Source organism: Thermobia domestica, chromosome 13, assembly GCF_964235325.1.
Source record: "Thermobia domestica chromosome 13, izTheDome1.hap1.1, whole genome shotgun sequence".
NCBI lineage: Eukaryota > Metazoa > Arthropoda > Insecta > Zygentoma > Lepismatidae > Thermobia > Thermobia domestica.
Genome location: NC_137466.1, coordinates 144,831,397 through 144,854,176, shown reverse-complemented (window position 1 = coordinate 144,854,176; position 22,780 = coordinate 144,831,397). Strand labels below are relative to the sequence as shown.

General features: G+C 33.3%; 1 protein-coding gene across 1 annotated transcript in view; it reads left to right on the top strand.

Annotated features, from left to right (window-relative positions):
- Window positions 1-1,585: 1,585 nt before the first annotated feature.
- The window catches only part of LOC145668609 (protein gooseberry-like), a 107,968-nt gene continuing 86,773 nt past the window's right edge, over window positions 1,586-22,780 (top strand). The window contains exon 1 of the mRNA XM_081736645.1: window positions 1,586-2,214. Within this exon, the coding sequence (XP_081592771.1) occupies window positions 2,160-2,214 (55 nt within the window). The 5' untranslated portion in view covers window positions 1,586-2,159. The remainder of the gene's footprint in view (window positions 2,215-22,780) is intronic.

The following is a 22,780-nucleotide window of genomic DNA, read 5'->3' as shown; positions in this document are numbered from 1 at the left end:
TGCTTGGCCACCTTATTCGGGACTTCGATTGGATCGCCGTGTTGATAGAGGGAAAGGAAAACCAGGAAGAGGAAGATCAAGAATAGAATATCTAGGTTCAGTTACGAAGAAGAGACCTTATCAAATTATAAAACAGCTCTCCCAAGGAAGAGAAAAGTTTTAAAATTTCCACGTTGCCCACCAATCTATGGTTGAAGTGAACAAGAAGAGTAGACTTATACCTAATAATCAGTGGCTATCCAACACGAGTACAATAAACCGAAATTCACACATTATTATTTGCAGTCCGGATATTCAAATTAAACTTTTATAGTAGGACATTATAGGAACAGCTATTTTTTTTTATTAATTATTTGGAAAATGCACAGGAGAGTAAGCCAAAAACGTTTTTTCAACTTAGCTCTGAATGACCTACAGGGGAGAAACTATTACCATTTAAAAGAAAGATAAAAAAAAGGAAACATGTTGCCTAAATCCCTTTTTTGTTTAAATTAATTGTCTTACAAAGACAAAGAGCCCTACTATTACTCTCATCATCACCACTTTCACAGATAAAGACATATTTTGTGATACCTGCTACCAAGTACCACCGCGCCTCCCTCGGGGGCAAATACGCCGCTTAGATTTCCACACAAGATACAGAGTATATTAGAGCATTATAAAACGCTTTTATTGCACTTATACCTCACACAAACAGAACATTATATTGGTACACGCACGCACACTCACACACATAGAAACAGAGACAGAGAGAGAGAGAGAGAGAAACACGCACATATGTTATTTTTTTAATATAAGGAAAACGGGAAAAGGGGTGGAGTGGGGTTGAAGCTTTGCGTGAACACATTGCAATGATATTAAATACCATCAAAGCTGTTATCATGGGTGCGAAGTTTTTTTGTTTCTTACAGTGTATTTCTTTAACCTCTTTATGATTGCTGTAAAGCGGATACATAATTACTACATGAACACTTTTTTTTTTTTAAAAAAAAAAAGCATTTAAATGATATTCAAACGGATGGATAAGGCAGGTTAGTTTTATTTTTCTATTTTGAAAAGTTTGTGAAACGAAAAACTGGAGGAGGAGGGGGGGAAGATGTCTTCCTGGATCGTGTAGTGCAGTTGTTTTTCAAGATCATTGACGGCATAATGTCCTTGCCAACAGCAGCTTTGGTCCTGTATATACGAATATATGTATACATATGTTTTGTATGTGAAGAATCCAGAGAAAAAAAAGAGGGTAAAAGAGGGGCAACTCCCTGTAAGAAAGGAGTGTCGAACTTCCTAGCCAAACTTGTTGATCTATCAGAGTTAAAAAAAAGTCATTTCATCTTGTAGATACTAGGATATCTTTCGTTTTTTTTTTTAATGTTATTGTAAAGCCTTAAGGATGTCCATATTCATGCATATACTTTGTTCAAAACCACGCCTTCAAACACAGCCTATTGCACGTTGTCCGCCAATCACTGTACGCGGTTCAGAGGATCAAAGAAAGCCGCTCTTGTCAGGAGAAGGGGGACCACCGTGGTTGTAGGTAACCACCATACAACAGCAGATCGGCGAGGAGTGAGAGGCATTTAGGAGATAAAAAGAAATGTAAAAAAAAAATAAAAGAAGAAGAGGAAAGAAAAATAGTGGAGGTAGAAGAAGGAGGGCTAAATGTTTCCTTCTTTTCCAAACTCCCCAAACCATCGCATCATCCATCGGTGTTGGTGTTTTGTCGCTTGAGGTATCTCGTGCTAGTGCGTGGTGGTCACAGGTGTAAGAAAAATACCTCTCTTCGCGCGCGGGATATTTCTTCAAAAACGATTCGCAAGGGGGTATATTTTTCTCACTTTGTATATATATTCAACCAAGCAAAAGGGGAGGGGGAATTCACAACTTTTGTTGTCCTCTCGCCCCCCAGTTTTCCTCCTACGGTGATAGTGTTGTGGCCCTGTCCAGAAGAGGAACCTGTCCCCACTTCAGTAACCGTCTGACTGTTTATCTGTCCGAACGAGGAAAGTTTGTTCTTGGATGTGTCGTGCATGCGCGAGTTGGTGTTAATGTTTTTTCCGTAAGTCGCCCGGGGCAAAGGAACATTACTAGTTTGTTAAACGATAAAAAAAAAGAAAAAAAAAAAGACTAGAACACTTTAGAAAGATAGTTATAGTTTTTTAATGGCAGTCTCTACGTTGAATATGGCTCCATATTTTACCGGTTACCCTTTCCAAGGTGAGTAATTATATTTAATTAGTACACATAACTAACTGCTTATTTACATGATATATTGAATGGCTATGCTTATTTAATAATACTAATGTGTAAAATTCTTTGTTTTAGAAAGCAAAATTTCATTACGAAAAATATAATTCAAACGTGAAATTGACAATGGTATTACTTTCAGCATGAGCAATAATAATAATAATAATAATAATAATAATAATAATAATAATAATAATAATAATAATAATAATAATAATAATAATAATAATAATAATAATAATAATAATAATAATAATAATAGCAGTGGTAGTAATTTGTTGCTGCTGAACACTGTCAGCAAGTGTGTACCTATGGTGTTCATACAGAATAAAAAAGATGAATATATCGCACACCCGATTGAGGAGTGTTACAACTCAAACAATGGAAATTTTGAGTTATCATCGCCCAAAAGAGAATAGAGAGAGAAGCGAGCTCTACTTAGTGGTATTTTTGCAGAAACATAACTAAACAAATTAACCCCTAGATGGCAGAAATACCAGTACTCTAGGGAGCGATTTTGATGGAATAACAAACTTTAAAAGTCATGTTCCCACAAATGTGTATTTTTGACTTGTAGCAGTCTTCTACCGGGTGTGTGATATGATTAACGCTGTACAAATAGCTTCGGCATAAAACTGTCTACCTAAGTGTATATTGCTGATTTAAAAGAAAATATAATTTTATTTCTCACTAAGTTAAACTAGATACCTGCTGAATATTATTGAGTTGGTGTTAACGAATGACGTACAAAAAATTTCAAGACAAGAATATCATGAGAAATTTTTAATTAGTTTATTTTCAATTGTCTATTTTCAACTTAATAAACTAGTTTTCTTTGTAAGTAATAGGCTAATTATAATAATAATAAACTTCATTAATTTGATAAGAATAGTTGAAAGCAAAAAAATACAATACCTAGTCACACAATTTAGTGTTATTATTGTAAGAGTGTACCGAAGGGTAAAAGTGAGGGGGAACGCCGGAGACGCCATTACCCCACTTCCAAAAAAATATCTATGGCGTACCCTCATTTTCTAAAAATTTATAATGGGCAAAAATAGGCACGAGGGACGACGTGACGTCATGCGTTCCCCCTGCCTTTTCAGATCAACTTTTACTCCTGAGTGTACCATAGAAAGCAAAGGAAAGTATTTACTGATTAAGAAATAAAACAAATCAATAATAATAATAATAATAATAATAATAAAAAGAGTTGTCTCTGACAATTTAGTGCATGTTAATTCTTAAATCCATCCTTACTGCAAGTACTAATCGAGAGAAGTTATCCTCGCTATAAAATATCTACCGAATTGTGAGTAAATTCACGCCATGTCCCAACCCAGAAGAATAACCAACTACCTAGGTAATAAAAGAACTGTCTTGCCTTGGAAGTCAATATAACAACAATAATAATAATTCATATGCCATTAATTTATTTTTTATATTGATGGTATTCTGACTTTTAAAAAACTGTTTGTTGAAATGATAAAAATTTCACTAAATGTGAAAATCAATTTATCATCCTTGAAATATATATAAGAGAATCTTGTATTCGGGAAAATTGTACACAAAAAGAGTTTGAACGTGTTTAACTATCAATTATGGTGCGAATTTTAATTGTGTACTTACTATTTTACTCACACACACTCTCTCAATAATATTGCTAATATTTGCCGTAAAGAAACCAAAAATTCTGGCGTAATAACTTCATATATTAATGTTAACTATGTATGATTTTACTAGTAACTTAATAAATAAATTAAACTTAGGTAGTGTAAATTCATATAAATCTAAAGAATATATTGTTTAATTGGACACAATTTAACATCTGTTTTCAGCGTAGAGAATAGGGATGCGCACGAGACAAGATTTGAGGCTGTCTTGTCTCGAAAATGTGCTGTAAAAGTGGTCTCGACTCGAAAAACATATTTTTCTATTGGAAGAGCTGTGTCTCGACTCGAATTTTCTCAGGAAAATTCTGTCTCGACTCGACTCGTGCGCATCCCTAGTAGAGAAGAAAACTACTTCTTAAATTGACATTGGAACCACTAGTGGGGTTCGAACCAAAAGCAAGTAAGCTCATTGCTGGTAATCGAACCCGAGACTGCAAGTTCAATAAAAAAATGAGTTTCATCTATTAACTACTAAGCCATAAAAGAATTAAGTTATATCTGTTAACCACTAATCAATAAAAGAATTGAGTTTCATCTATTAACTAGTAAGCAATAAAAGAATTGAGTTTCATCTAGTAACCACTAGGTAATAAAAGAACTGAGTTTCATCTATTAACAATTAAGCAATAAAAGAATTGAATTTCATCTATTTGCCATTAAGCAATAAAAGAATTGAGTTTCATCTATTAACTACTAAGCAATATAAGAATTGAATTTCATCTATTAACCACTAAGCAATAAACGAACTAGAGTTTCATTTATTAACCACAAAGCAATAAAAGAATTGAGTTTCATCTATTAATCACTAAGCATTATGCATTATCTACGTAATACGTTTGTCAGCACACTGCTTTCAAAAATTTGACAAGTAAATGGAAGAAATTCGGTTAACATTCAAAATAAATACGAATACATTACATATGGCCAGGAAAACGCTGTTGTACGAGTATTAATATCATATTTTAAGTGCATGTCATACTTTTTTATCCCTAGGTACAGTAGGAAGCTTGAAATTTTTATTTTTAGTCTTGTTCAACAAACAGAAGAAATTCATGCCATAACAATAACAATATTACGAATGTTAATAAACATAGGCCAAGAGAACGATGTTTGATAATAATATGTTCCGTAATAATAAAATAATAATAGATAATACAAATAATAACAACCGTGTTATAATTTTACCAATTCGTTTTAAATATTTTAAAAATAAAATTTACAACAACGTTGAATATTGTTGGAGAAAATTATTTTTGGCACTTCGATAATGAATGGGGGTATTCAGAGTACGAGGAAATCAAGTACAATTACAAAAGTAGTGAGAAAAAGAGACAAGGTTTGTATGATATCTGCATGGAAGGGTTAAGATCGTTTGTGTGTGTGTGTGTTTTCCCCATTATAAAAGTTAGTTACAATATATGGACAATGAAGCTGTTAATCTCTGAAAGGAGCTTCAGTTAAAAATCTTGGAGATGAAATTAGTCTCTTTAACACACTACTCTGAATCAAAATAATGAAATTATGCTCTTAAAGATACGTAGCTATGATATAAAAGACAGTGTGTATTTTTATGTTTTACTGGTGTGTCAGATGGTTATCTTTTATAATTCATATTTGTCGTCAAACGTTAATAGAGATGTGTAATTTGGTTCATTTTGAACTATGAATGGCAGGTAAATTAATGTACTTCCATGGTTGGATGTAAATTGAGTAACTTACACAATATTTTGTCTATTTAGCGGAAGTGGCACATTCATAGCTCCTATCTATATTTAAAATAACAGCATTGTAATAACACTATTTTCAGCTCTGCGAATGCTCCAGTCTTGATTTATTTATTTTTTAGGTTTTTAAGTAATAATGCTAAAAGCCTTATTATTTAATCATAGTAAATGTCATCCACGGCTATTTTGAACTACCAAAAACATATTTTACAATACCTGGGAAGCAGGCAGGTATGAGGAAATTTATTTCGAGTGAGGGTGGAGTCCAAATTCAATACAATATATTAAATTATATTAAAATTTGTAAAATCATCCCTAAAATTAGACTAAATTTATAGAAAAGTCGGTATGTCGGAGGGGGATCCGGACCCCCAGGACCCACCCCCTGCGTACATACCTGCCTAGAAGCACGAATTAATTACCAAAAAAGATGAGTATTTACTTATGATGTATTTATGTACAACGAATTTGTCTTATTAAGAGGAATTTCATTCGAAATTTATTTTAATAAGGGGTTTAATTCCAGAATATTGGGCGTGTTTCAGAAGATTGTCTTCTCCTTGGTAAGCAATGTGTGAGTGTCAAGAGACTTTTTATAATTATTTTGGAAATTTCTGTAATTAAATTATAATAAAATACTAAATAATTGGAATTTCATAAGTAGCACGTGAGTTACTTTTACTGTTAGGAGTATTTCTATATGTGTTGACTATAGGAGAAGACAAAGAACTCATATCTGTTTAGCCTATTTCTGTTTCGCCTACAGTCCTGGTAGCAATTTATATTATTATCTTAGATGTAGACAAAATAAGAAATTTGTTTGGCCTAGTCTCCCTGGAGAGGGACTTTTTTATTAAATATATTTTCCTCAACTTCTACCATAAGTTTCCAAATGAAAAGATAAAGATAGCAGAATTTACACAATTCCTGGCACTTCAATTGTACCCACGCCAATAAACCGTGCATACCAAGGGGGGGGGGGAGGGAGAGATGATAAGAAAAGGTACTTATAGACAAACATATCAACACTCTCCGTACAACAAAAACTGTAATATTGCCACTGAGTTGATTTTGAGTTTAGCGTCCCTTTCAGCAGCGAGGCTATATGAGATTTGACCTACTGATTAACGTGGAATTCGAACCACATGAGCTCCCGCCTGGAATCGAATCCGGGTCTCCCACACCAAAGGCGCATACGCTAACCGCTTTGCCACGAAGGAGCTCCTTAATATTGCCACTGATTACACAATTCAATATAAAATGCGTGTCATTATAGATTATTCCATACACTGATTTACATGTTCATGTTCACTTCGTTAAAGTTTTCAAATGCAAGCAACAGCGTGTATATACTGCTTCAAGTCAATATGGTTGGATTCCGATCTGAATTTCAATGTTGTAATACGCTCATTGACTCGTCTATATTTAAATTTTCTTCTTTTTAGCCTTTTCACCAACTGCAAGTATTAACATCACACTTTCATAAGCGAGTGATCTTCCACGCATTAAACTTTAGAAGAGCACACAGAGCTACTCACATTCAATTTCAAATGAAGGAGCTGTAAATTAGATTATAATGTTAATAAAACTCACTTTGTCAGGTTCTGGAACTTTCTATTCTCTTATTCGCCACCTTTCTTCATAACAATCAAACGAAACAGAGCTATAGCAACAGTCCTACCAAGCAAATGTTGGGATGGTACCTAATACTTATAAACAGGCCCTGGCCGATACCTTCCCAAATCTTTTCCGTTGTTTTTGTTGTTGTTAGATATCCAGCATTAAAATGGTCTCTGAGCTGTACCTGGTGATTGTTACATAAATAATTTACTTTGCTTTGAGTTTTTTGTTTTTTATATATATATATAGAAAAGAACGAAATCCTTCTGGAAAATAATTTATTTAAGAAACTCCTAACTGAATCAACAGTTTGCACTGGAGTAAGCCTGAAATGAATTTAAAGGAAAGTGGCCAGGTTCAAAATTTAACGATAGTATATTCCCATGTCAATCCTGGAAACAATGAGTATTGGCGTAGCATCCACAGAATCTGAAGAGGGGCCGCTTCCTCTCAGTAAACTGAATAATGCATTAAAATAAATAAATAATGATTTAACAACACTGCATGAAATATTAAGAATAATGCTTTAAACAGGAATAATAATGCATTAAATATTCAGAGTAATGCTTTAAATACTCAGAATAATGCTTTAAATATTCAGAATAACGCATTACATATTCAAAATAGTGCCGTAATTATTTAGAACAATGCATTAAAAATTAGAGCTTCCGCTAAGTGAGAAGCAACACATACGCCGCTGAATTTTGGTCAGAATAGGCGGCTGCGAAATTTCAACTCGGAACCATCTGGTTACAAATAAGAACGCCAGAAATTAGCCTTCTCCCGTGGTATTCGTTAATTTAAAAGGCGTGCCAATTCATAAATAAATATTTTAAGAGAGTTATATATAAAATATGGGAAAAAAGCACTTTATGTTGCATTTTTAAGTGTAAACTGCTTTGTTCTAAGTAGTGGTTCATTCGACTAACTTAACGTATCAACAATCATATTTCATTGTTCATGTTACCATGCGTTATTTGTTAATATTAACGAGACCAACCATTCCATTCGAATTTAAATAAAAAGGTCTGTTTTGTATTACAGCGTATCGTTTAATTCATCTAACCTTCTGTGTGAGCTTACTAAACTCCTCCGTGAGCTTACTAAACTCCTCCGTGCTACTCTCAGACCTTATAAAGAATTTCACCCTGGCAGAATTATACTTCAGCTGGGTGATACGGGTCATCATAATGCCATTTGGTACTGTCTTTCTTGATCAGAGTTAGCTACATTTTAAATATTTCTCTATTTTCCTCATGCAGCTGGGACAACACCGAAAATTTTGAACCCTGTCTCCTGGAATTTGATGGGAACGCACCCACGAAAGATATGGAATACTAACAAACAATTAGTAATACATATATCACATTTGTAGTACCTAAAATTGTGCCAAGAAATAAGAACGCGCTTCCTTAACTTTTGTAGTGTATTTATTATTATTATTATTATTATTATTATTATTATTATTATTATTATTATTATTATTATTATTATTATTTTAATTGTTCTAAGTTTTTCTACTATTGTTTATTATCTAAAAGGAACACATTAATGTCAAATTATGGAAAATTCGATCAAAACTCAAAAAGTGAAAATACTTAAGTTAAATTATGTATGGGGTATGATATTACAAATATTAGCTGAAAACAGAAAACAGACATAAGAAAATTGAAATTAAAAAAGTTAAACCGATAATTATATTATGAAAATGTAAATTAGTGTTTGAACATTTTTTTTTTAAATTTTAGAAAAGATATTTGGTCATTCTTTAACATGTCTAAGAATGTCCTTATGTGTTCTATCAGTGAAAAAGAAAAAAAGGTGCCTCCTAACAGTAGTTCATACTATTTAAAAGTCGTTTCTATTCATACATATACTCATTGATCAGTAAGGGATCACATCCTTTCTTTGATAAGAGATGCAATAAAAAACTTTTTGATATAGCCTATCACTCTTTTGCTGCACACGGTTACGACATCCCTTTGTTAGTGAAATTTAACATAGTTCTATTGTATAGTTTTCTATATATTTAATGATCCGCAGAGTTTTTATAATACAGAGTGTAATGAGCCTCAAAAAGTTACTTAAGTAACCTTAAAAATTTAGATGATTTGTACTTTTTAATACGCACGTTACCTTATGGACGCATTTTCTTTTCGGTGATAGAAGTTTTACCCTTAATTTAGACACCTCTGTGCCTATTCGCTCCAACTTGGACACACTAGCATTTAAATTGAGATTGTTCTATCAAAACAATTAAATAGAAAAAGAGTTGCAGAAGTTATATATGGTACATTAAAATAGGTTATTTATTAGTAAAAGAACAAGATCATTTGTTGAGCAAATCAATATATATCAGACTGAAAATATCACGAATGTTACGTTACTAGTTCAAATGACGTGATTATCAGTTAAAAAGTTAATGCTTTTAGTTTCATGTATTACAAACGTTATGTTATAGTTTGAATAAAGTAAAACCAACAGCCAATGGATAATACCATACATCCCCATCTATCCAGTACATTTTTAGCGAGCAAAAATATTCGCAATTATGGAATCAAATTCAAGACATGAATATTGAAAGTAACATGTCCAAATTTTCAATTATTTTTGTTTGTTTTATTTCCGAAGTAACTTTTTTTTATATATATATAAATCTCAAAATCTCTTTAAATTCATAAACTGTCTTGTTGTGTATAGTTATTGTAATTGCTTCTTTGGCTATTAATTAAATTTGTCTATGGGTAAATATTGAACATCTGTCTCTTGAATTTGATTGCCTGTCCTTATACTTTTGGCGTTTATCGACCTCTCTTGGTCATTAATCAGCCTAAGACTCATTTTATGACATCAGCTGAAGATTTGTTAATATAATTATTACAAAATTAAAAAAAAAATCCGGACAAATGTAAATTCGTCTTTACTTTTTCCCTTTTTGGATCAAACGATCCAATATATTTCAATCAAAATTTGTTTTGTGCCCCTTGTATCTGGAGAACTACATATAATGTCAAACCCAAACTATCGCTTAACTCAGTATGATGTGCTTATTCCGTAGTAAATACGAAAATTCAATTTAGGGGCCGTACCAAAATTTTGTGGCCCCTGATCCAAAATCTAATTATGGGCCAAGATTGCAATCTTTTGATGAATTTTTGGATCATCCCTAAAATTCTTGTTATTATTTATTTATTATCTAGAATATTCCTCCACCTTTTTCCAGAAGAACAGAGAAGCAAAATTTGATAGTTTAAAGTGATTTCAAATGGAATTTAGATTACTCCCTGTCTTGAGGCTAGCTCTCTAATTTTTTGGTCAGTCGTAAAATATAATTGGGGCTGCGATAACTCAGCGGAAGAAAAGAGTGCTCACTTCTGATGCGTGTGATTTCTGGTTCAACTCCAGCCTGTACCAAGTGGGTTTTATGGAGGTGTGTGAGTGGGTTTTCTCGGGGTTCTCCAGTTTCCACCTACTCCCTTCTCATTTCACTATTATCATTAATTTCGTCATCACCATCTCCTTTAGTCTCTGTGCATGATCGTGGGATAAACTAATATTGATACTAATAATAAAATTTAAATAATGGTCAATATTTCTGAATTGGAAACGAGGTTATGGGCTAATAAGTAGAGGTCTATCCAGATGTTGATATCCGCAGGTATCTGCATCATTATAGATTTTGTGGGAATATTTTTAGTTCCTGAGTGAATCGCAGATATAAATGCGGATATTCTTTAAAAACAAAAATTTTTGTGATGAGTTTTCTAAACACTATTAATTCTTTAAATCTTGTAATAAAGTGTCATTATCTATGCGAGGCAAATAACTAGTAAAGCAAAATAATAATAATAATAATAATAATAATAATAATAATAATAATAATAATAATAATAATAATAATAATAATAATAATAATAATAATAATAATAATAATAAGTATTTTCCCTTTTTAAACATTATAATAAATATGAACTGCTAACCTGATATTTTGGCAGTACATGTGAGTTTTTTTTTTTTTTTTTTTTAACTAGAGGGTCTTTTACCTTCACTTTACCTTTGGTTCCGAACAAAGGCGCTTATATCTTACGTTAGGATAAACAAAATTTTTAAAGAAGTCGAAAATTAATTCATATAATTTCTAGCTTGACAGTTTTCATGCCATAAATCTGCATTTGAAGTGATTTTAAGTAATTCGAGCATTCACCCATTAATTTCATGTATGTATTTGTATCAATTGTATTATACTTTATTTAGTATAGTTAAATTTACAATAGTAAGAGATAATATTGAATGTTTACATTAGATTTTATTGATGTTTTATAATACAATTCACGATAACTGTAAAGGAGGAAGTTACAATTGTTATTTTTGAAATTACAATTGTCATAGAATAAACGTTATTTCATTATTTGCGGATGCGATTTTTACATGTGCGCTGGCCTCTACTAGTAATAATATTTCTGGTCTGACGAAGGATTTGTTGTTGTACACGAAACCTCATGCTCAATCGACTGCGTTTAGTGAATTAGGAAAACTATTCGCGTGATAAACTCTGATCCTCTACGTTTTGGAATTAAAAGGGGGTCATTTTGAGCTTTCTCTCTTTTCCATTTTTTTTTTTAAAATATTCTATGTATTTTGGGAAGTCAATTGTTAATTCACGAACAAATTTGTAAAACAAATAGTCAGTTGTACTAAATGCTTCGTTAGGTTTAGGGATTAGGAAATTGATTTCTGGACATTCGGCATCTATGGCTATGTTAGCCCTTCACGTATGAGTGATGACGATCCTCGGCGATCACACTATCCGAGGAAAGGGAAGGAAGAAACGATTGCGGAAGGAAGGAAGTCGTCTGGGACCTGTATGCTAGATACCATCCCGGCATTTGTCTGGTGTGAATGAAGAAAACCCGGGGAAACCTCACACACGATGGCTGGAATGAAAAGGCTTTTATACCTTTTTTGACCGAGATTCCCTACCGGGACTCGAACCCGGGAAGGTGAGAGTGTTAGTGACTGCACTCTAAATGCTTCGTCAACCATCAATTATCATGTTTTTTTTTTAAAAAAGAACAAGAACTAGTTCTAAAAAAGTATCAACCATATAGTTGAAGCTTCCAAGCAAGACTTTTGTTATTGGACTAAACACACATTTTATATAACTGGCTAAATGACTTTCTGTTCTTTTGTTCTACGACAACTTTCATAGAATTTACAAGATTTTAATTAAACTTGGCATGTGCTCTGAGTCAGGTTTTGGAAATAGACCTATTGCATGAGGTTGAAATCTGTAAAGAATAAGGGGTAAAAGGATAAAAATCAACTTCTAGTTGAAACGGCACTTAGAAATATATATGACTATAATTTATGTAAAAGATATTTGATTTTGATCATCTTCCTTAATAATCCTTTTAACTTGGAATTGAAATAAAGAAATACAAAATAAGAGTTGAATTTACAATATCTTCAATGAAATATGTTCCACGATAAATTTCGTAAAACTTACCCGATATTTATGGAACAAAAAGTATGATATATACACATTTTCTTTAAATATGTGTAAGAAATACTACTATTACCGTACTGTGTAGTTAAAATTAACCATTCTTATGTTTATCCCAATCTCAAGGAAATGGTAATACGTATATGACAGCCTTCCTAAATATAATCGATTTTTTATGAAACATGTCATTTCGTTTCTTCGAAATTCCTCAACGCGGGTTTTATTGTCTGAGGTTGAAATTGGCTAAGGATAAAGAATAAACGCATCACCAAGGTTATGAATAAAACTTTTATTTCTTTATTATTATTATTATTATTATTATTATTATTATTATTATTATTATTATTATTATTATTATTATTAATAATAATAATAATAATAATAATAATAATAATAATAAGATAGAATTGGTCTACTAGTCTAACACATATGAATATTGGAAAACTTACTTTAAATCAGAACAACTAGCTGGCAGGAGATTGATTGACTCTGTATTTGTACAAAAGATACTTACTATATCGTACCTCGAACTATATTTTAAAAAATGTAGATTTTAAAGTTCCAACATATGGTACTAGGAAATTTTTTTATTGCAACCACATAACAGGAAACATATTTTAATTTCTAGGATTTAGCAAGCTATAATGAATGCATATCCTAAAACTTGACTTTATTTTAGAATTTTTAATGTAACTTAGTGGTTTTTATTTTTCCTTTTATTTTTTGACTTTGATTGCTTTTAGTGATTGTCATAGACTACACTGTCAGTATTTTTATTATTAATAATTTGTTAAAGAGGTAATCAATTTTATCACTAGTACTATAAATTATAACGTTAAAATAATGTAGAATAAGACAAAGTGTTGTATTTTTGTTGCGTTTTAGCTGTTCTTAGCTCGTAAAATAAAGTTTATTATTATTATTATTATTATTATTATTATTATTATTATTATTATTATTATTATTATTATTATTATTATTATTATTATTATTATTATTATTAGTCTACTAAAATATTTTTTCTAAAATCATGTTTCATGAAGCATCTGCATCTCTTTTGAGGCATAATTACTCAAGTGGTTCTAGCATAATTACTCAAGTGGTTTGAAACGTCACACGGTATGAGACACAGTGGATTTGACGTGTGTAAACAGCACAACGTAACTCAGGGTCAGTTCTCACTTAACGTTTGTATTATCTATTTTAGGATTTAGTGACGTAATTTTGTACAATCTTAAGATTGAAATGATCTTAAGGAAGTAACGTAAAGATTTAAGCACCCACTGAAGGATCGCGAGGAAAGAGACACCTTGAGTGAGTAAGCATTACATCTACTGCATATCGTTGAAGTCGGTCAATTGTAATTAGAAAAAAAATTCCACCAAAAAAAAAAAAATCTTTTCCATTATGAAGTCTTACGAGAGAACCTATCCAAGTATAACTCTGACTCTGAAACTATGGCCGTTGGATACCTTGTCCCAAAAGAACATAACACGAAAAGTGATACATCCTCGATCGCAACCGTTGCAGAGATATAAGCGTGAAAAGTTAGAAATTGAGCTCCATACTATACATTACAAAGTCAGATTCCGGGTCAGATTTTTCGGAAACGGTAGGGTAAGGAAACTCAGCGAATACATATCAAATTAGTGTGGGAAGCCCAGCACCTTTTGAATGAAAAATTTGTGTCCCCGGGGCACTCGCAGGATCCCAGGCGGGATCCAACTCAAAATTTGCAAAGGAACCGGGGGTCAAGTAGCATATTGTATGAAAGGTATTTAAAATAAAAGAAGATAGAACAAATCTCAACTCTCTACGATAACCCTGTGCAAACGGGCAACTGGTCAAAATGTCAATACATCCTACATCAGAAAATCTATGGCCCGCTTCTAAATCCGTACCTTCATCTTTATACCTTGGTCAATATAAACATTAGTTTACGATGAGCCAGTGACACCACTTAAGGATACTTTGTAACAATTTTCATAGTTAACGCTAAAATCACTGACAATTATGTTACGCTGAAGTACTTTATTATGTTAACACGATTCACTAACATACACTGAAGGAACTTTAAACTACGTCGAATAACAGGTAAATCTTACACAGTGGTGCAACCAGGATTTTATTTCGGGAGGGGTCAAGACTACGTATTACAGTAATACAGTAGTCCAAACAACGTTCTAGACCATCTGATATAAACAAAATTGAAAGTTTAAGTTCTCACTATTACAAGAAATTTAGTTATCCATATTATTAACATTCTAAAAGGCCTAAAAATTCAAATTCACAAATTTCCTATTATTAACAATTACAATTTTTAAAGCATGCATTCTAATTATCATTTTGCGTATCTTTATTTTTGCATATGATTGCGCACTCTTTACTAGCATTTATTACTCTAAGAAATTAATTTAGGGTTTTCACTAGGTTTTTCCTTTTGTATAGTGCTTTGATTTAATTCAATATTCATTTATACATTGATCTATTTTAGATTTATTGATACATTACAAACTTTGCAATACTAGTGAACAAACTGTATAAAAAATATACTTTACAATTTATTACGACGGACTTTAAATGTGGTCGTAAACTAATCAAAATTTTCAAACCCTATGACACAGGTGCAGCCGCTTTCCAAGATCAAACACTTTAATAGCACTGCACCAAAATTTGTCTACAGCGCTGCTGTATAAGATAGGTCAAGTTAGTTTCGGAGGGGTCCTGGCCTCCCCGAGCTTATAGCTGCTTGCGCCACTGATCTTATACTTTGTAAGATATTTTACAAAAAAAAAAAAAAAAAAAAAAAATCACTGGCAAGTTTGCAGGTTTGTTTAACATGTCAAAGAATCACTGGCAAATATGATATTGTGAAATGGAGTTTTCGAAATACAATGGATCGTTAACAAGTATTTCGGACAAATACCATAATGAAATTTTGTCGGATTACAGCAAATCGCTGACCAAACTTTGGATTAGAAACGATATGACCGGTGTCATTCTTTATCATACACAGTATGACAATAATGACGTCTACTATTGTTTGGTTATAATCTAGTAAAAATACCCTCAACACCATACGGTGGTTGAAGGATTATGAAAGTGCTACATTATTAAATGTGAAAGGATCAATGGCTTGATACTTTTAGTTTTTGAAACAGCTACTTTACTAAGAAGTTAGTGTATTTAGAAATTAAAATTGAAGAAATAACGAAAGTAGTTGTTGCACCTTTGCTACTCATCTGTTTGAAATAATTGTTTCGGGAAAATATTCCGTTTCTACGTGTTTTAAGGATATTAAAATATTCTTGGACATACACATGTTTGCTAAACATTTCTTTGAATTATAACAAATTGCTTGAATAAAATGTCTAATAAAATATATTGTTAGCTTGACACAATTTCATCCAATTTTCCTACTTCTTATGGAGAAATATATTGGGATCTGTTTCTAAAGTCCCAAATTTATACTTATGCTTCTATCCGAAGACATTTTTCATTAATTTCGCGGTGGATCACCACCCGGAAGGCAGAACATATTTTAGCCCATTTCCTTAATTACTGCGCAATGAAACGTTACATATTATAAATATTGTACTATGAGATAGAGTATTGTTTCAGCTACAGTACAAGACACTGACTCATTTGGTTCTGTCATAAAAGAAAATATTTGATTCGTTTTACAATGAGCACATAAGATGGCACTTGCTGTTAGATCTTACTAGAAGTGCTCCGTTTCATGAAATGTTTATTTCTGTGTGCAAAGTATTTTAAAGTAACAATCTTATCACGAAATAGATATATTGTTTGACTGTTTTTCGTGTTATGTTTCATATTTTATTGAAATACTAGCATCGTTCACCCCGCTTCGCTGCGGTCACCCCGGAACGCAATAAACTTTGTTACTTAGATAATTTTTACTTTTTCGCTTTCAAATTGCAGTAAATGTTAACATTATAGCGCCTGTCATTTATGTTAACCCGCCGAGTGACCCGCTTCGCTGCGGTCACCCCGGAACGCAATAAACTTTGTTACTTAGATAATTTTTACTTTTTCGCTTTCAAATTGCAGTAAATGTTAACATTAAAACGCCTGTCATTTATGTTAACCCGCCGAGTGACACGGTCATGCGGGTTGCATATAAATACGTTTATTTTTATACCTATGATGAACTAATAACAAAGGATTTGTACGTATGGACACTTGAATGGTCAATTATCTCAAGACACTGGTAATTAAAAATTAAAGTGATATGATAAAAACCATCTAGGGTCCAAATCCTAATAACCCCCCAAAAATAAAAGAAATTGGTTCAGCCGTATTAGCGTGATGAGGGAACAAAGGTTTTGTGCGTTCTCTTTTATAATATAGATTAATTTACATTTAAGGGAATAGATTTTGAGACGAAACTTGAGCAGAACACCATAATGCGTTGTTGCCAAATTTGTACGTTTACTGTAGTAGTCATCACAATAAGAAAATTCCTGGATTCTAGCGTTGCAGTTCGAGAAGCGGAATTGCGGTAAGGGTCGAAAACTAATTTCTCTAGTAAGTATCTAAGCAGAATTCCATGATTACTCCCTTTATTATCTGGCATCAGTAGACATTCGACACTATCTGGCAACGCCGCACTATTCAAGCAGCGTTTAGCATAGCACCGAGAAACTCACATGATTCAGTACCAATAGGAGAACTTTAAGAAAACATTGTCTTGAGCCACGAAGTAGTATAAGGAATTGGGCTGAAGGTGTCGAACTCCGATGTGGGTCCTACTAGATGAAACCACAGACGCAATTACACAGAGTTCTGAGTGTTTTGATGTTCCCTTCAGAGGTGAGAAAATAAAGCCCATGTTATGCAAAACATTTAGACATATAGCCTAGATCTTATCTCCTTACGCTAATATTAGTACAATGCAAAGTAAACTTTGTAAAATTATCTTGATGGTTATGGACCACGGAGTACATGTATGGCTTCTGTAGTTAAAAGTTAAATAAGTAACACCTAGGTTCCCTTAGTTAAAGGATTTAACATGATTTTCACATTCCCATCATAGAGTTTGAGAGTCCGTTAGCAACAAATACTATATTGTGCACCTCTACCAAGAACACGATTCTTATAAATGTCTCGAATCACATTGTTAAAAAAAAAAAAAAAAAAAAAGCCTTTCAAATTTCCCGTTCATTAGTCGGTGAGGATCACCATGGATTGAGTATATTGTCTTTCTGTTTGAGAATTTTCGAGTCAAGCAATTTGTACTTTTTCTTTCTCTGTATAATGGTTTTGCAAGAAAGCAAAAAAGTACTTGAGAAAATTCTTCTGAAAAATTCGGAAATCGAATTTGCTATATCAATAAAATTGCCACTCAAGAGTTCATATGAAATTTGTCCCACTGTTCTCTGTGGATGCATCTAAATTATATGATGAAGTTTCAGCAATAACAAATACATTCTATCTCAAAATAGAAACATACGTTTAAAAACTTGTTTTTAATATTGTTAAGTACAATATCTTTATTCTTCTTTCCCTCCTGTGATGACAGCCAACCGTAGGATCCGTGTCGTCCTATCTCGCCGATTCCCGCCGATTCCTTTTTTTTTTTTTTTTGCCGAATGCCTTTGGCTACTAAATTATCGCACACCTGGGCGTACGACCATGTTCGGCGAATCAGGAATTCCTGTTTGGCCGAAAACTAGCTAAAGGGAATTTATACTGAAAAAGGGATTTTTCCCCAGCAAAGTTTAAACTTTTTTTTTAGATTAATTTGTGCGATGTTGCCAATTTCCATGGAGGGTTAGTCTGGTTATGAAACAAAACATTTCATTTAATGTTAAGCGCAGAAAACATTTTTTTCTTTTCCAAAAAATCTAAATTAAATGTAATAACTTTTCGTTAATTATTATCCCTCATTAATTTTATTTAAGATGGCCAGAGAAGAGAGGGAACCAATAATGGCTTTATTATTCGATATAATTTCGTTTTTTTTTTTTTTTTGTTTATGTTTGCCGGCCACGAGAATTGACCTTTCAAAGTTTTGCATAATCCACTACATCATTCTACACGTTGCCAATATGCATAAAAATAATTTGACAATTCAATTTAATAATTATTCACACAAAATAATTCGATAAATGGTCTGTGGATTATTTTAAATAGTTACATCAGGCAAATAAAATCAGCTATTTGAGAAAAAGCCTTCGCCATTACAATAGTCGAAAGACTGATACCTGAATCGAGAAGAAAATCTGTAATTATGAGCTAATTGCATGTAATTTACAATAGTTAAATCAGTAAAAAAAATTAAAGTCCAAGTCTAAAAAGACGTCATAAGACCATAAGTAATTGAGGGAAACAAAAGGATGAGTGTTGCAATATTTCCACAACCAAAACAGCAATCGTGTATACGCCGTAATCGACCGTAAGTACAAAGCCAAACTGCCCAAAGATAGTTCGCCAAAGGGACTTTGACACGTAGATCGCCACTTCGTCAGTTTTTAGTGATGATTGATGATGAGGTTCAACAAAGCCTGATACATAAACTGATACTGCGTGAGTGCGAACTCATTCATAACTCTGTGGCAGCAAACCTAAACATTTGTCATGATAAGGAGAAGGTGCAGTGAACCACAGTACAAGAAGAAGTTGGTTCCAGAAATTTCGTGCAGCTTTTAAAAATGTCGATCAGTCAAGGTCCGGTCATCCTCGGGTAATAAATTCTAAGCTCATGCGACACGACATTATTAAGGAAAATCGATTCACCAACACACGATGATTGTCAAACCAATCGGCATGTCCTAGTCCACTGTAGTGCGCCACCTTCACGAACTCAGGAAACCATATGGAGCTGGACATGTGCCGACAACTGCTGCAAAATTCGTGTGATGTGCGTTTCTTGAAACGGATTTTCACATGCGACGAAAAGGTGTCTGTTTTTCCGAAATTAGAATATGCAAAAAATGGTGGTTGAGAAGGGTTAACTTCCAGAACCGGTTGTCAAACGGGGGGAATTTTAGCATAAATGCACGCTCTGTATGTGATTGAGCTACGAGGGGGGTAATTCACTTCGAGTTCGTTCTTAACAATCGAGTGCTGTTCTTTATTCCGAATAGTTGGAGCGGATGTATTCAGTCACTGCACCTAAAATATCCTGTATTGGTGAACCGAATGTCTTGTAAAATTATGTGCAAAATTTATGAGCTGATTCTGTTCTTAGTTTGATCTAGAAGTTATCAGAATTCTTTCGCGTCACGAGAGGTCCACAAAAGGTGTGGTATAACATGTGAACCATATTTACGAGGTGTGTTAGGAAAGTAACCTCCGATTGGTCACTGTGCATAAAGTAGTAGGAGCAGCGCTACCATCTTTGCACAGATGTGGATGATAGATCAGTCTGCATCCAGCCGTGGTAGAATGAAGTTTGTCTGATAGCTAGTTCCACTTTTGTAGCGTCTCAAAATGTGTGCTGCAATAAAAGACCATGCCAAGTGTGAGGTGCGACCTGTTATACGTTTTCTTACGGCAAAACAATATTCGGCAGCAGCTATTGATCGGGAACTTTGTGTCATGTATGGACCAACTGTGATGAGTGAAGGAGCTGTTTATGAATGGGTTCGTTCATTTAAAACTGGACAAACAAACACTCATGACGAAGAGAGGAGTGGCAGGTCACCAGTGGTCACCAAGGACCTTCTATGCCAGTTCTAATGGCACGTTTTCAATCATCCGCCTTACAGCGAGATTTGACACCCAGCGATTATAATCTCTTCATGCATATGAAGAAGTGGATTGGATCTGATGAGGAGGAGGAGCTGAAAGATGATGTCACACGCTGGCTCAAGGCACAGGCGGGAGATTTGTATATTGATAGAATTTCTAAACTAGTGCAAAGAGATGATAAGCGCTTGAATGTTTATGGAAACTGTTGAAAAACAGAGCAAAGAAGTAATTTTCAGATGTACATAATAAATTCTTCTTATTTACTGCGTGATATTTGTGTTTTTAACCAATCGGATGTTACTTTACGAACTGCCTTCGTATTATATTCCTACAACAACATAATTTATAGACATGCGACATGGACATGAGTGTACTTGTCGTTTCGCTTTCGAGGCCTCATCTCGTGCGCAACAACACTACCAATACTGAAATCTCGAATAGACTTAATTTTCAGATTACGTGGAGCACACGTTTCTCATAAATTTTCATGTCAGAACTATTCTTAGGGTTTCTCCGACCACTTACTTGAATTTTACTGAATAATTGAAGGACAATGGAGATTTTGTTTCGGATAAAAAAGAGAAAAGAAACAAAATATTAAAAAAAGGAAGAAATTTAGGTGCTCAGTTTGTCATAAATGTTGGATATTCTAACTGTTTCACATGGAAGATCTTGAGAACAACTATTAATTCAATTAGTGACATTTTCTTGTTCGGTGTTTTAAAAAGTCTGATTTCCAAAATTTTCATATTGTTACTAATTATTTAAAGACAGTTAAATTTTGGAAGCGGGCTAGAAGTTAGAGAAGACAGTTGTAAATCTTTCGCACCCAATTATTATTTTAAAAAAATCTTTTCGATTTATTGAGTTTGCTATACTATATTGCTTCTTTTTGTTGTTACATCACATGCTACGTATTGTTGGATTGAAAGTCTGCCAACACTGGCGGTAGTGTTGCCCACGCGACGAGAGTTGGGACGAAAAGTACATTTTGAAATTCGAGACGAGATGAAAAATATGCCAATTCTCGTTTCGTTTACGAGACGAGACGAGAATTAAGCTATTCTCAAGTATCGCGGGTACCACAGATCTCACACAAATATACAAAACGAGACGAAAAATGCAGACGAGACTATACCTCTTCAAATTTAGGAGACGGAGATGAGAGTAGCTTAATTCTCGTCTCGTCTCGTCTCGTCTCGTGGCCAAAATTAACTGAGGGTTAAAAGAGAGGGGAAATTAACTCCACACTGTATGTTTTTAGCATATATGTGCACGTAATGCTATAACGAAATAATTTTCGATTTTTGATACAATATAGCTCTTCGGGTATCATTGCTTTTTTTCTGTGGCTAAAATCAACCAGAAAAGGGCGATGTTTTTACCCATACTCATTAAAATACCCATCGTATATGTATTCATATATTGCACTTTTAATCGTGCTTCTATCTTCGAAGGACTATTATTCTACAGTAAACACACATTAACATAACATTGAAGCTGCGACGTTTCTAAAATGATTGATTTAACTAGCATTTCATGTTATTTCTGTATTATTTTGTCAAATGAAGGATGCAATTAAAATTGCATGATTAAAATATAATATACCTAATTATTATGTAAGTACAAAAAAAAATCCTGGCGTAATTACAGACCGCGTTGATGTAAAACTAATGAATAGATCACGCTATTACCGCAGGCAAACGATTAGAATGCTTTTTACACGTATTTACATATTTTCCCATCCGGTTTTTAAACATAGTACTGTAAAATTAATTGTTTAGATACTGAAAGACTGTATTATTTGAAGCGAGCGTAAACAAGCTGCTACCATTTGACTTAACGTGTATTTGTATATCTGTTCAGCTGTGTGCTCATCGATAGTTTTCGCAAAATTTAGACTTTATGTACAGTTTCCTGCAAAATTAGGAAACCAAACCTATTATTTGGGGTTGAACTCCGTCAGTAACAAAGAGATATAGGGTTATTCAAAAAGCACGCCGGTTTTGGATCATCTGGCAAATTTTGGTTTCTCGGTTGCCGACATTGTTTTTGCATTGTTGCTCTATCCACAAACATTCCGATCGTCGCCTTAGTCTGAATTTTTCGCATTTCTTCAGTCTGTGTCTAACCATGAAGCAGTTTACTATAGCGCAACGTCTAATAATTGTGAAAACTTTTTATCAGAATGGGGAAAGTTATGCAGCAATTGTCAAGCGACTTCGCGTGGTTCTAGGGCGAAATGAGGCACCAAATGAATCAACAGTTCACAGACTTATGAAAAAGTTCATTGAAACGCG